The 14697-nt window shown below is 45.4% G+C and overlaps 1 protein-coding gene across 1 annotated transcript in view; it reads right to left on the reverse strand.

Annotated features, from left to right (window-relative positions):
- Window positions 1-809: 809 nt before the first annotated feature.
- POMT2 (protein O-mannosyltransferase 2) overlaps window positions 810-14697 on the reverse strand; it is a 38370-nt gene continuing 24482 nt past the window's right edge. Inside the window, exons 20-22 of the mRNA XM_009280734.2 lie at window positions 13881-14104; window positions 9466-9531; window positions 810-896 (exon numbers count right to left, since the gene is read on the reverse strand). Coding sequence (XP_009279009.1) covers window positions 13999-14104 — 106 coding nt within the window. The 3' untranslated portion in view covers window positions 810-896; window positions 9466-9531; window positions 13881-13998. The remainder of the gene's footprint in view (window positions 897-9465; window positions 9532-13880; window positions 14105-14697) is intronic.

The following is a 14697-nucleotide window of genomic DNA, read 5'->3' on the forward strand; positions in this document are numbered from 1 at the left end:
CTTCCCCGACCGCCCCCCCGGAAAGGAAGAGCTCGCTTTATACTTCCCGCTCAGGGGAAGGAAGGAAGGAAGGAAAAAAGTAAAAATTAGACTCCCCAGCCGCCCCCGCAGGACTCGCAGCCGCAGGGCAGAGTAGAAAGTTCAGCTCATTCACGGTTGACATTTTCCGATCGTCCCGGTTTTGTAAGTGAAGCAGCGCGGCAGAGCAATGCTAGCGAGGGGACCACCAGGACCCAGCCGTGTTGGCTCGCCGTTCGGCACAGCTCCCTCTGAGTGCAATTTTGCTGAGGAGGTCCTCAGCGATGCTCCAGCACCACAGCATCCTCTTGCTCTTGGCCATTTCTGCTGAGACTCAGAATGCCCCGCAGCCACCTGCTATCTCCATGGGCAGATGCAGTCTAGATGCTGCAAGATACATGTTTAATTTAAGGCTAATTAAGCCAGCTGAACCAGGCAAAGTTGTTAACAACAGATCAGAAGACATCTCATCTTTGTCAAACATGTTCAGGAGACCCAGCTTCTCCTTACTGTTCAGACAAAGGGAAACACTGCTTTTAATTTGGCCCAGGGGTTTAGGCAGCATGGAGGAAACAAAGCGAGAAAGGGCAAGCGAGGTCTCAAGCAGCACAACAGAAGCCAGGGAAGCCAGAGCAGTCATGCAAGTAAAGGTTTTCAGAAGGATGCAAGCAACACAAAAGCACAAATATTACTGAAACCATCACAGTCTGCTCTGAAATAACAATTGTGCTGATCGTATTACAAGTGCTGGTTCTATACATCAGACTCACTTCTTGTAATCAGGAGAGAAAACGACAGCCTCTGACCCAACTCAGGAGCACATTGATTCCGTGTAGGCAGAAAGGAGGCTCTTCTCATTGGCGTACTGAAAATAATCCCTGGAAGGAGACAAGTTCAAAGGCACAATGCTACATCCTCAGCCCCAGCCCAAGCTTGTCTCCCAGGGGCCTTTCTCCTAAAGAGCTGAAGTGACAGCACTGACTGCAGTGACAGCAGGAAGACACCTGACACGTCTCTGCAAGTGCCAGAATAAATTACCTGTTTTCTCAGGCTTTTGAGACCCTGCATTCTCAGCGCAGACTAGACAAGATGCTGTATAGGAAAAGCTCCATATATATATTAGAGGAAGCTGGAGAACCCTGTCCTCTTCAAGAGTCCAACAAACTTACAAAGAAATGGAGTGGTCAAATGGGACTAGAGAGTTTCACAAATGCTTCAGATCTCTGGCTACTGAGTCAGAAAACAAATGATGTTCCAGGTTTGCTGTGTTTTGAATGCCACTGCTAGAAAAGACTTACTTAATGTCAACGTCCCGGATCCTGGAAAGGTGCAAATGGTTTCTGTTAAATCATGGCTTCTGTTAAAAATACAGCATTTTAGCTTTCATGATAACTCAGAAAAGCCTGAAAAGCATATGATCTCTACACATCTATATTCTTAGAGAACAGGGATAAATAGAAGGCATTTGATAACGAAGAAAAGTAATGAACTGCAGGGCCATCTCATGGCTGGGAGGTGGGAACGTGCAACCTGCCAGCCCGCAGTGCTTCCTGCTGTTGGCCACCATCTTCTGGTCCACAACAAGCTCCCACTAAAAACAGCGTCTTAGCTGTACGGTTGCAAAAGAAACATTCACACTGGGGACTGATGATAAATCGGTGCGATCATAACTGCTGAAGCTGCAAGGAGTCTGAAAGAGCAGCTAGCAGAGCAGCGGGAAATAGCGGGTTAATCTGAGCAGGGCAGTGAACACAAGCCCGGCAGTGCCAACGCAAACATTAACCTTTAGCTATCTTGCAGCTGATCAAGCACACCAGTAAAGAGCATGAAGTGTCATCCTATATGCATCTGCACAAGCTACTCTGACATTTCAGCCTGTTGTCACAACCACACAGACGTGGAGCTTCACCAGAGCCTGGCTGGACAGTTCAGCCTGACCCTGCTAACAAGGGGGAGCAGAACAGGCGGGCAGCGCTGTGCTGCCAGGGCACTGGAAAGGAGAGCGGACAGTCCTCCCTAGGCCACAGGATACCAAGGAGCAGAGCTGAAGCACATATATGCAGTCAGAGCAGCAAACGAGGCTGAATATTTGCCTAGCAACATTTTTGAATATATTCAGAGCTGGCTGATAGAGGAGGAAGAGAAGCACCACAAAAGCAAGTTATTGTAGTTAAGAGTGATCAGCTCCTAAAGCTTACTTGGGATATGGGACACCTTTCCTTGGGTCCATGCAGGCACCATATCAGCTATCACATCCCAGAGCAACAGTGAAATGCAGATTTAGCTGTTGTTCCTGATGGCAAGGATATCTCACACAATAACAGTGAAGCCATGATGGCAAAGGAAAATGGTTGCTCTTGTCCAAAGTCTTCCCCCCTGCACCTTCCCTCCATGCTGCAGATGGTGGCTGCACGCTGAGCGCTTGCAGGCAAGGCACAAGTGTCAGAACAGACCAGACATAACAGCAGCAACGAGAGTGCTGAGCGTGACTTGCCTTCTCCTTCCGTGGAACATACGGGTGACCCCAGCTGATGCAAGGGGCAATGGGCTGGCCATACCACTGCCCATCTGTTGGCACCCAAAGCCTATGCTGGTATGACACTCGGCAGAGTCTAAGAACCAAAGAGAGTTAATTCCTTCCCTGGCCCCCAGCACCAGCTCCTTCTGGGCAGGATACGGGCACATTCAGGAGCAGTTTCCCCACCTTCCCTGCCTCTCTGAACAGTCAATCCATCCCTTTGCTGCCTTTTGGCACTGGTACATGCTCTCTCCCTTAATAAAACCAGCAGTCTTTTCCCTGTGACAGCATAGACCTTCCAGCACAGGAGAAGGGAGCTGTAAGGAGGGACTTGAGGTGGGAGACAGGGAGAGCTCAGAGGTAAGAAACATCTGAACCGCCATTCATGTGACTTAAAAGACCGAGGGCTCGGGAGACACAGTGCTCTTCCCTGCGTGCAAAGCAGCTTCTCCCTCGCAGCTACGTGGCTGTCGGAGGAGTTCCTCCTGCTTTCCACGGCACCGATGTGCTGACAGCACGAGTGGAGTCCAGAGAGGATTTAAAGTACAAGGAAAAACAAACAAGCAAACCTTCCTTCTCGTTCAAGTGTTTTGTGAGCCTTCAAGCATGAGGAAGTCCCAGGATGCATCAAGAGGTTGAGCACTGCAAACGTTTCCATGGTCTGAGGGCTTCCTGTGATGGTCTCCAGGTCCCTTGGCTCCCTGTACCTAGCCTGGCAGCTCAGCTCTTTCTGAGACGTTCTTGAATTTCTGCAAGACTGCTCCTGGAGCTGTCATGAGTGAAGAAGAACCAGGTCAGCAGCACAGACTTCTCCAAAATCATCTTTAGGCCACTTGGAGAAAGGGGGGGCAGATTTCTGGAGAAACTCACTGATCCACAAAGAAAACAATAAAGCTTTTTTGTGCTTTGGAAGACGACAAATTTATATAATGTTTTTAATTTCTAATGGGTCTCATTATTGTAATCTACAGCCCTTTCAAATTATAGTACCAACACTCATAACTCCCCTTTCCAAGTGTTGGCTTTACTTGTTCAGTGCCTCAGTTTACCCACAGGGAAAGAAACTTGCCCGATCTCGTAAAACAGTGTGACAGAACTGGGAATAAGCTCACAAACACCTGTCCCCAACCCTGCAGTTCAGGCTTCAGGGCGCTCGGAAAACAGACCTCCCTCCCAAAGGAAAACCACATCAGCCTGGCCCAGGGATGGCTGTTTTGCATGTGCTGCTGTGGCACTGTCAGTTTTCATCCCAGCTGCTATACAAACAAACAGAAATCCCCTTTGGACTCCTGCTCATTTCCAATTCTACATCTGTGAGTCCTCATGAATAATGCCACTTTGATCTAGCTGCTTCAGGCTCCCTGCTCACCTCGGAGACGGACTCCTGGGCTTGGCTAATCCCCTTTCTTCCCCCTTGCCCTCAGTCTCAAAACCACAGACCATGACGGCTCCTCTTTTCCCCAGACTCCCACCCCCACCCTCAGGTGGGAGCAGAAGTCATGCAAGTTCCCAGCAGTCTTCTCAAGCTACCCCCTTAGGCCATGGCGTGGCACAGCTCAGTAGCAAAGCAAATCACGAAATGTAGTTGCATAACATGAAGTGAAAGAGATGCAGGAGGGAATAATCTTGCCCATAAAACAATTAAGGCAACAGCTGCAGAGCTCACTGCCTGCCACTGTGCCTGCAGGGAGAGCAAGGCAGCACTACCGACCTTGCAGATTTGGGCTAAGGGGAGAGGGATAGGCAGAGGGAGGAGCAACAATGTGTGGGAGAGGATTCAACAGCAGAATAAAATGAAAACATGTCTTTTGACTTCAATTTGCTACTAGGCGTCCCCAGGTTCATCTTGGATCTCCCAGGGCCAGCTGGGGAGAGTTTGTACAGGCAGGTGAAAACAATCCAAGGCTGACAGGGCATGAAGCAGGGAGAGAAGCCAAAGGGGACCACACAGAGAGCTGCTAGCCTGAGTATTTTTGACTCATGAGGCTGTTGGACCAGGTCTGGCACTTACAGACGCTTAGACCTTATCTTGGCTGTTATTCACCTTGTGCTCTCTAGCACAGTGATAATCCACCAGTTGCTACCCCCACCACCAGGCTGTGATCTTCCAAGAAGCAAACTGTGCCTTTTGGAAGTCACTCTACCAAAGCGAGTTCAAAAAGTCTGTCTACCATGTCAGTCCTGAGCAAAAGCTGAATTTGATCATAAGACACAACTACAGAAGTGTACGCACTCCAAGCTGGCAGGATGCAAGCAGCCATGGTCCTAAAGCTCTCCAGCCTCATTAGCTCAACATGGTGCTCTAGCTAATATACCTGGCAACTTGGCAAGCACTGTGTCAGCACAGTTACCTGGCTTCTGTCCTACCTAGGGACGGTGCACATGGGCTTGGATCTTCCTCCAACTGTCCTTATACTTCTGGACTGGATCATCCTTCAGCTGCCGAAACATCATGGCAAAAGCTTGGTGGAAGGCTGCTTTACCCCCTGTGGAGCCTCCTCTGAAGTTTCCCCACTGGATTTGTCTTGTTTCAGAAGCGCTGCCGGTGCTGATCTCTGAAGCGCTCATTGATTGTCTTCTCTCTGATCTCAACTCCGTCTGTTCTTTCCCTCCTGCTTGCAATTTGAATTGATACTATTGACCAGGGCATCTCCTACAATCATTTGACCTACCATGGTTGTCTCTGAGAACAGTGTCTTTGCTGTGATTTATTTTAAAAGAAAAAAAAAAAATTTGCACTTAATTGCACCCATTCCTTGATGGCAAAGCTGTGCTAGCATCACAACCTTTCAGCTTTGCACTCAGCCATCTGCTCTCAAAGCAAACCCCATGTGTTACTGCTTCTATGTGTGGGATTCCTTTTCTGCTTGAGGTCTTCTCCTCCTCACCTAAGTCATTCCAGTTTTGGGGCTCTGTCAAAAATATGCTCTAGTTCAGTGAGAAATTTTGCACCTGCAAACTCCAGAGTGAAAAAAAGCCTAAGCGTTGAATAAATATTGTGGCTCTGTCTTGAGGAGAATGATGTACTTATGCCACATCATAAAGCACTTTGCAATCCATTAGTAACTAAATAGGATGTTAAATAGCAACTGTTAGCAATAAAGACTTAAAATCAGCAGGCACAGATAGCTTGCACCCATGAGTCCTACAAGAGCTGCCCGAGGGTTTCTCCAACCCACTTATTGTTAATTTTATTTTTTTAATAATGCCTGAAACAAAGAAATTTCAGCAGACATATGGAGTATAAAATGTGGCAATACTCAAAAAGGCCAAACAGGATGATTAAGTAAGGAAGAAACTAACTAGCCTGATAAAAGCCAGCATAGAGAAAATAATGAAAAACCCAGTAGGGAGTTTATTATAAAAGCGTTTGAAGATGGGTGCACAACTTCTCAGGGTGATCCATCAGTTCACACCTTTCCGTCTCTGCCAAGTAGTGGTCTAATTCTTGATCTGTCTTTTACTACCTATGTCCTGACAGTTTTTCATTAACTTTGATATTCCTCATTATGTCTTCATTTTGTGAAACAGCCTTTTTGCTTTCTCCCTCTGCATGACTCTTTCATAGCAGCCCTTAGTAATTTGAGTTCTCACTTTCTGGATGCTTCTCTCTTGTATTTGAAGTCAGTTAAGAACTTGTTACTCAGCTTCTCATCTTTGGCTTCTTTGGTTCTTCCTGGCCTTGCTTTGCACTGGGATAGTTGGTGCTTGTGCTCCTGGTGTCCTTTATTTAAATATCCCTCCTCAGGCTTGCTTCCAATGGGATTTTGCCTGGAGGTTATCAAATTCTTCAACTGCACTGGCTTTATTTGGCTATTCTCACACAGTTCAGAAATCTTAAATAAAGATGTACCACCCTATGCATGTTCACATTCTCATCTCAACCAACTCCTCCCTGCTTCTCAGCTAGTTTCCTTCTCCACCTTGTAACCAAATAGCTATGGTCTCTAAAGCATTCCAGGGGATCAGCACACTGCTGGCGCGGGACTCAGCTGTCCCAACACAGATGCCTTCATACAGGCAAGTAACCTACGCTCCCTTTCTGGTCAATGGAAAAAACCAGGTACTTCAGAACTACCTCATCCTAAAATACATGGTGAAAAAAAGGTCAGGTGAATGAAGCCTGAAAACTACCTTTTGTCAGCTGCAAGACAGCAGGATGACTAGCTTTGGATGAAATCCGGAGATAAAACAATGACTGCAAGAATGGTAAATATGGAAAAAGCAATTTACAGCAATCATAACACTTGATAGACTATGCCCATTCAGATAAAGCACAACCTTTCTATTTCCAGAGCATGTGTTACATGGGCCAGAGCTACAGAGTTAGAGATGGTGTATTAGAAAACCACTCCAAAGTGTACAACAACCACAATCCTTGGATGTAAACCAGGAAGCAGTGGTAGGAGCAATGAAGATTTATTTCAGCCTGGAGAAGAGAAGGCTCTAGGGAGACCTTATAGCAGCCTTCCCGTACCTGAAGGGGGCCTACAAGAAAGCTGGAGAGGGGCTTTTTACAAGGGCATGTAGCGACAGGATAAGGAGTAATGTCTTTAAACTGAAGGAGGGTAGATTTAGATTAGATATAAGGAAGAAATTCTTCACTATGAGGGTGGTGAGGCACTGGAACAGGTTGCCCAGAGAAGCTGTGGATGCCCCATCCCTGGAAGAAGTGTTCAGGGCCAGGTTTGGATGGGGCTTGAGCAACCTGGTCTAGTGGAAGGTGTCCCTGCCCATGGCAGGGGGGCTGGAACTAGATGATATTTAAGGGCCCTTCCAACCCAAACCATTCTAGCATTCTATGATATGAAACTGGGGAGACTGATGTTGGAAGACAGTGTACAGTTTGGGAAACCATATGGGTAAACCAAAGAAAATGAGAAAAGAGGCATGGGAGATTTGAGGGCTGGAGAAAGCGACTTGCATTGAAAGTTTCTATTTGGTTAGCAAAAAGAAGATTGAGCAGCAGCTTGAAGACAGAGCACAAACTCTATATTAAAACACTAGGTTATAAAAAAGCCTCATTCTTGCTGAGGAACATGTAACAGGATGATGGCTGGAATTTAGAAGCCTAGAAACCTGGCAGGTTCAAAACAAATGCAAAATGGAATCAGTCACCAGTGTCTACCCACGTGAGACCACTTACCTGCAGAAAGAAGCCATTCTTCCTTTAGAGGGCAGTGAGAAGTAAAGTTTTACTTCAGATATTATCAGCATTTTCTGAACAATGCTTCATGCCTTTTCCTTACGGTCACCTCTCTACACTCTAGCACAGCTTCTATATCAGCAGTCCTTCCTTCCAGAACGATAGCCCTGATCAGACAATATCCAAAGACCAGCTTGCGCTTTCTGAAGCACTACAAGATGTCAATAGGCTTTTCAGTAACCATCTATTAGCCTATTGTATCAGTTTGTGCAGGCCACGGTCCAGTTTCTAGCTGTCCTGGCTTTACTTTAGCAGCCCTTGGAACATGTCTAAACAGACTGGTTGGCTCTGATCTGGGCATCAATGTGTGGCCCCAAATAAGAAGGCTGTATTTTGCTTTTCCCCATCTAGTTCCACCCCAAGGATGGCAACCCTTTGTTACACTGTACTCAAAAGTATACGCTGCCCTATCACTACAGCCTGGCGTAGAGCCAGATTCTGATTCACAGCTTTCCAGTTTTATTACAGACTCTTGCACTTAGTTCACAGCAAGGGCCTCATTTGTACAAAATTGAGCATCAGTCTGATGTTATGGACACTGCACACTCAACATAAGAATGACTTACAGAAAAATGTTGCATTCCTGAATAAAGTGCTTGATCTGTCAAGTGAAGTGTTCATAGGCAACCTACCAGAAGCTTGATGAATATACCCATTAAACCTGATATATTATATGTATTTACAATTTCACACGTCTTTAACATGGAGAGATAAACCTGCTTCAACAGACAGTACTTTATTCTCATCCAAATGTACCAGTTCCACTTCCCGCTGTTCTTATCAGCACATTGCCTGGACGGCAGTAAAACCTGACCTCCTAGAATTGCAGTCCAGCAACATTTGTGTGCTAAAAGCTGATGTAGATCACTGTTGTCCTAGATCAAACTCTCCAATGGGTCCGTTTAAAGTTCATGTTGCTGCTTCAAGTGTGCGTGTGAGGAAGAGAGGAAAGGGGAAAAAAAACCACCCCAAGATCTAGACGCAAAGAGAATGCTTGCCAGAAGAGGTATTTATTACAAAATTAAATTCCAAATTCTACCTCATTTTCCATGATCTCCTGTACAAAATACATTTATAGCTCAAGGGAACATTCTCCCATTCACACTGTATGGTGTAGTAATTACACCTTAGTTAGAAGACATTCAGTTCATGGACAGATGCACGCATGCGCACACACACACACGCAGTATTAGTACGAAAGGTTCAGAATATAGGACAGAATTACAAAAGAACCCCTCTCACGGCTGCTCCAAACTCTTGCTCAGTCGGGGCAAGTTCTCCAAGGATGGCTCTAAACAGCACCTCTTGTAAAACAATGAACTCACTTGGCAAGGTTTTAGGACCAATTACAAATTCAGCAGGAGTGATTTCTGTGCTAGTATGTCCCCTACCTCAGATATTATTTGTGACAATCATAGCCCTTGACATTCAAGTAAAGAGCATAAGGGAGTTTTAAGAGTAAAGCAACTCACAAACAACCATGCAACCAAGGTCTTAGTACTTTAAAGAAGACAGAGACAATTTTCAGCCCTGACTGCTTGCAGCCCACAGCCCCTCAAAGAGAGCAAGCGTGCTATGGAGGTGGTGTTCTTATCCTCAGCCTTCCTTTCTCAGCAGGAGATAGCCTTGTGATGTTCTAACAGTCCACACATTTCTGCTTTCATGACTCACACTTGCCAATGTGTGGGGTCACTTGCTGTAAAGGGGAAAAAAAAAATCTTACCTATATTCCCCAGCTGGTGGAGGCACAGGGCACCGCTAAGGAGATTTTCACATTGCCAGCAGGATCCTGAGAGGAGGAAACAGTGTTGTAATGATACTTGTGCGTAGAGCACCAACCCAGAGGAGAAGTTAGACAGGCACAGCCTCTGGAAGGGAAGCTGCTAAGCATGGCAACGGAGAATTTCAGGTAAATGCCTGTGTTTCCACGTTGACAGCTGGTTCACTCTCAAGTCCCTTGAAAACGATTCTCAGAGGGATACAGGAGGAAACTGTCAAATAACACATTTGTTTACCTTTCCATAACAAGGTTCTGGTTTTGCTCTCAGTGCATGTGACAGGTATTCATCCACTCAGGATACTATGAGGTGTCCTGTCCTACCCCTTGTTCAGGCACCCGTAAGAAATGGATGCACAGCCTAAAGATTGGAGGAGAAGCAAAGACATGTCCTGTACTTTGGGCATACTTGAAGAAGTGGAAGGAAGGAGGGAGATATAAGAAGGTAGATCCTGTCAATGCCCTTTGTGCATCAATAAGCCCTTCCAATCAAGATGCAATAAGAAAACTCTCTGCAGATGAGAGAGCGGTGGTTGCTCTCCCACCCGCAGCGCTGTGAACAATGCTAGTAAGCAGTGCATGACACAAGTCCTCCACCTGGACCAAGGGCAACCTTGGCACGTGAATCTCCATTCAAATCCTCCTCACAGTCACATCTGTGTCTCATAGCATGAGTAGTCCAGTTCCTGGAAACAGGCCAGTCCCTGCTGCTGGAATAGGTGTGTGCACATCGGTGTCCTGAAGTGACTGTTAACAGAAACCTTTTAAGATGGATAGATTGTCTAGGATGAAGCTAGATGAGCCTAGAAGCCTTCTATCTATCCTCCAAAGACTGAAGAGGTGAAAATAGAGTTTACACATAAAAAAGAATTTGAAGCAGGGAATGTGGCAGCCTGAAGCTTTTTGTGATTTGAATCCACAGATACAGTTTGATGAAATACTTTGCCAGTGATAAAAGGAGTCCTGTTCAAAGAGAGCAGCTGCTCCAGAGAACAGCATCTTCTGGCCTCAGAGAGCACCATTAGCTATTTTCCACATGACTGGGGAAGAGGACTAATAAGTCCTCAAAATGAACCTGAACTCATTGCACAAGCACAAATGGAAAAACTGAAGCAGCCCAAATTCCATTCAGAAAGTAAAGAGTGCCCTGCACCCATTGCCTCACATCTGCACCACTCAGACATTTTAAGTCAGAGTCAGCAAGGGAATCCCAATTATTGTATTTTATTGACCTCACAAAATACTGGTTACGTGTTCCAGCTATGGCCTGACAGGTTTTGTTTCAAGAAGCAAATATTGAAGGTCAAATTCTAAAAAAATAATTTTTCAGTATTTTTCTCCTGAAAGAAAACAGAGCAGCATCAATATACACTTATTTGAAAACCCAACCCTTGGAGTCCAGAGGGTGCAGAGGAAGTGTCTGCCCTCTGGTCTTTAAATGTAGACCTTTTAATACTTTTCACTCCAGATTTATATAAAAAAAAAAAAAAAAAAAAAGCTTACATAAACTGGAGAGTCTGACATACAACAGTAAGTCAAGTGAAACAATACTAAATACCAAGCAAAAAAAAAAAAAAAAAAAAAAATCTGCTGAACGTTGCTCCCTCTTGTGGAATAGCTAGATTTTTTTCACTGTATGTCTCCATCCCCTTACCAGCACACAAGGCTTAAGAAATAGATCAGTCTCAACGCCAATCAAGTGCTCTCAGATGATTTCTGAAATGGCAGTCCTAAAGAAAAATAAACCTTTGCCTGTACTGAAACAGAAGCTGGGCTTGTGCACAGGAAGGTGGGACGTTGCTCCCTCTTGTGGAATAGCTAGATTTTTTTCACTGTATGTCTCCATCCCCTTACCAGCACACAAGGCTTAAGAAATAGATCAGTCTCAACGCCAATCAAGTGCTCTCAGATGATTTCTGAAATGGCAGTCCTAAAGAAAAATAAACCTTTGCCTGTACTGAAACAGAAGCTGGGCTTGTGCACAGGAAGGTGGGATGGGAGCATGACATTTGCCACCTTCAGCTGGCCAATCCCCAAACTCAGCTGCCAATCCCCACCCCAAAGATTATTAGCAATAAAGGGTAGAGGGACCCTGGCCAAGGAACACACTGGCTTATCTTCCTCAGGCAGCTCCTACAAAGCTGACCCCTCCAAAATAACTGAAGTAACCAAGGTTACTGAGTCAATCTTTGCTTTCCCATAGATTTAATTTGATGAATAAACAGTGTCAGAAACTGTCATTCCAAAACACTCACAAGTTTCTCAGTTTTCCTTGTTGTTAGTGTTAAGGGCAAGTGTGTGATTGTATGTGCTGGGAAAAATCCTACACTTTAAATCACGGCTTTTATCAGCTCTTCTGGCAAATCCTCCCCATGGCAATGGAATTACCTTAGGGAAAGCTCATTCAGGATTAGCAAGGTATTAAGCCGATAATCCTACCAAGAGTAGAAGATGCTGAATCACATTGCTACAAAAGCAGCACTGCACTGTCTGCCTGCCATGCTGCCAACAGTTAACAATTCGCAGCTGCTGTCAGATCAAGCAGGATCTGAAGAAGTTTGCAGCCTTCTCCCTCGTCCTTCTTGCCTACATATCACCTCTGTGAACCCCTGGCTCATGCAGATGGGAGCACTTTCTGCAATAGCAAGTGGAAAAGCATCATCAAACCCAGTAGCTAATTAGCGCAATGACTTCCCACCATGTATTACCAGCACGTGATTAACTCAAAACCTTCAGAATCAAAAGCATAGATCCGTACCATCTGAGATAGTGTCTATAGGAATCAACTTCTGCAGAGAAATGTGACACACCAAGCCAGAGCCTTACAATAGCAAGCAGCTGCCTTACTGAATAACGCTATGGATCTCTATTAAAGAGGAATGAAAGCAAGTCTGACTGGAGTCTCAGTCCCCCACACAGAACAACTATGCTAACACAGCCCTTCTATGTTGTAGGAAATACATTAGAATTCAAGGTTTGGTAAGAGAAATGAATGCACAATTCATGTTTAAAGACAGACACACTCATCTGCTGCTCTCCCTGTACCTGTAATTTTGATGCAAGGCTGAGAAGCAGAGCAAGAACTCTGAAATGAAAGGCTTGAGTTCCTGGATACATACACAAAAGAGTTTTGCAAATATTACTTCTTGAGACAGGAACACAGCTGGGGTCTAAGTGTCATTCATGTTGGATGCTACAAGGCAGCAACCATGAACTGTGACAAGAAATTGAAATTGGGTGAGGAGTAGGAGATGGAATAAAAGGAACATTTACAAAAATAGACCTAACACAGGAGAAAGGCACCTGATAAATAGTATTCTGCTTTCTCGGAAGAGGTGGATTCAACATCCAATAGCTCTTGACACTTAGCAAAGAATTTTTGCCTGGCCTCACATTTTCTTCCATACAGTAATTTGATGGTCAGCCATCTATGAGAGGGAACTTGCTGGAATAGTGCGCAGATACTGTGGCACTGACAACCAGTTTTGCAGATGTTCATTAAGATGAAGCCCTCCTCCTAAAAGCACAGGCACTAGCACTGGAACTGGAATAGCTGGGATCAAAACATGAATGACAGCTGTCTGTAAAATTCCCAAGCTATAATTTCAGTCTCTAGTACACCCCCAAGAAGCCAGTCTTCACAGCATACTGGGTCAGAAAATAAATTGCCTGCTATTTCCACCGTAATTTTCTTAGCGGTTTCAGACAAAACTGCAAAGAAGCTACGAAGTGCTGAGCTGGAACAATCTGTCTCTGAGTGCAGGCCTGCTAGGTGATTGTTATAAATGATTAAAGGTGGCCAGAAAGCAAGGCAGTATATAGGGATAAACAATCTTCATCTCCTTTGTCTGCAGAAGGCCTGGGAGACAGGCAAGGCACACAGTGGCTCAGGAGATTTCAAGCAGACCCCTTTCAAAATCTAAAAATTCAGGGTCAGAACAAAAAAATGCAGCCAGCCAGGGCAGGGTAGAATGGAGGTCCCCAGATACTTACATAAAGCTTTCAAAAACCTTGCCATAGGAAAGGTTGTTAATCATGATAAAAGTCCTAACGTCTCAGACACTGTCTGGCTCTCGAACTGCAATGATGCTTAGATTACCAGAAGAAACACACACACACACACACACAAACATGCAACGAGGCACAGCCTCCAACTTGTACTGGTCTGACTGCTGGAATGCCACTGCTGTTTGACAGATAAATATTGCTCAAAAGAATTGAGATTCAAGCAGCCAGTTGCCCAGGAATATAACCTAAGGATTCAGGACATGAGTCTTTTTAAGAGGACCTTCTCATGGTCATCCTCTGCATCTTCCAATGCAGGAGTGCAAACAAATGCCAAAGCAACAGGGCTACTGTACCCAGAGTTCTCCAGAGAGAGCATTTTACAGTCACATGTCTCCAAAGCACCAGAATCAGCCTGACATGCAGCAGATCTCATGCTTCTCATCCACTGTTCCCAGGCTCCCTTTACTGGCTCTAGAACTCCCAGGAGTCCATCCACCGGAGCCCTGCCATGGGGCTGCTAGGGTCAGAGGCCATGGGTCCTATCATCCCATAGGACAGAGGATGGAAGAGGTAGAAGCTGTGGAAAGAAACAAAATGCCCATCAGGGACTGCACAGTTTTCTGTCTCAAGAACATTGCAGCAGATTAATCCACACAGATTTCCTACGAGACCTTTGTTTTTGGGCTGCTCTAAGCTCCACTGGGGAACTTCTAACCTCTGCTGAACACAATATATACATATGTGCTGAGTTTTGGCTGGGGTAGAGTTTATTTTCTTCATAGTAGCTAGCATGGGGCTATGTTTGGATTCGTGCTGAAAACAGCATTGATAATACAAGGATGTTTTTGTTATTGCTGAGCAGTGCTTACACACAGTCAAGGCCTCTTCTGCTTCTCACACCACCCCACCAGTGAGCAGGCTGGGGGTGCACAAGAAGTTGGGAGGGGACACAGCTGGGACAGCTGACCCCCTGACCAAAGGGATATTCCATACCCTATGACATCATGCTCAGCATAAAGGAGAGGGGGGACGTTCGCAGTGATGGCGTTTTGTCTTCCCAAGTAACCATTATGCATGATGGAGCCCTGCTTTCCTGGAGATGAGATGGCTGAACACCTGCCTGCCGATGGGAAGCAGTGAATGAATTCCTTGTTTTGCTTTGCTTGCATG

This window comes from Aptenodytes forsteri, unplaced genomic scaffold (genome assembly GCF_000699145.1).
Source record: "Aptenodytes forsteri isolate BGI_AS27 unplaced genomic scaffold, ASM69914v1 Scaffold193, whole genome shotgun sequence".
NCBI lineage: Eukaryota > Metazoa > Chordata > Aves > Sphenisciformes > Spheniscidae > Aptenodytes > Aptenodytes forsteri.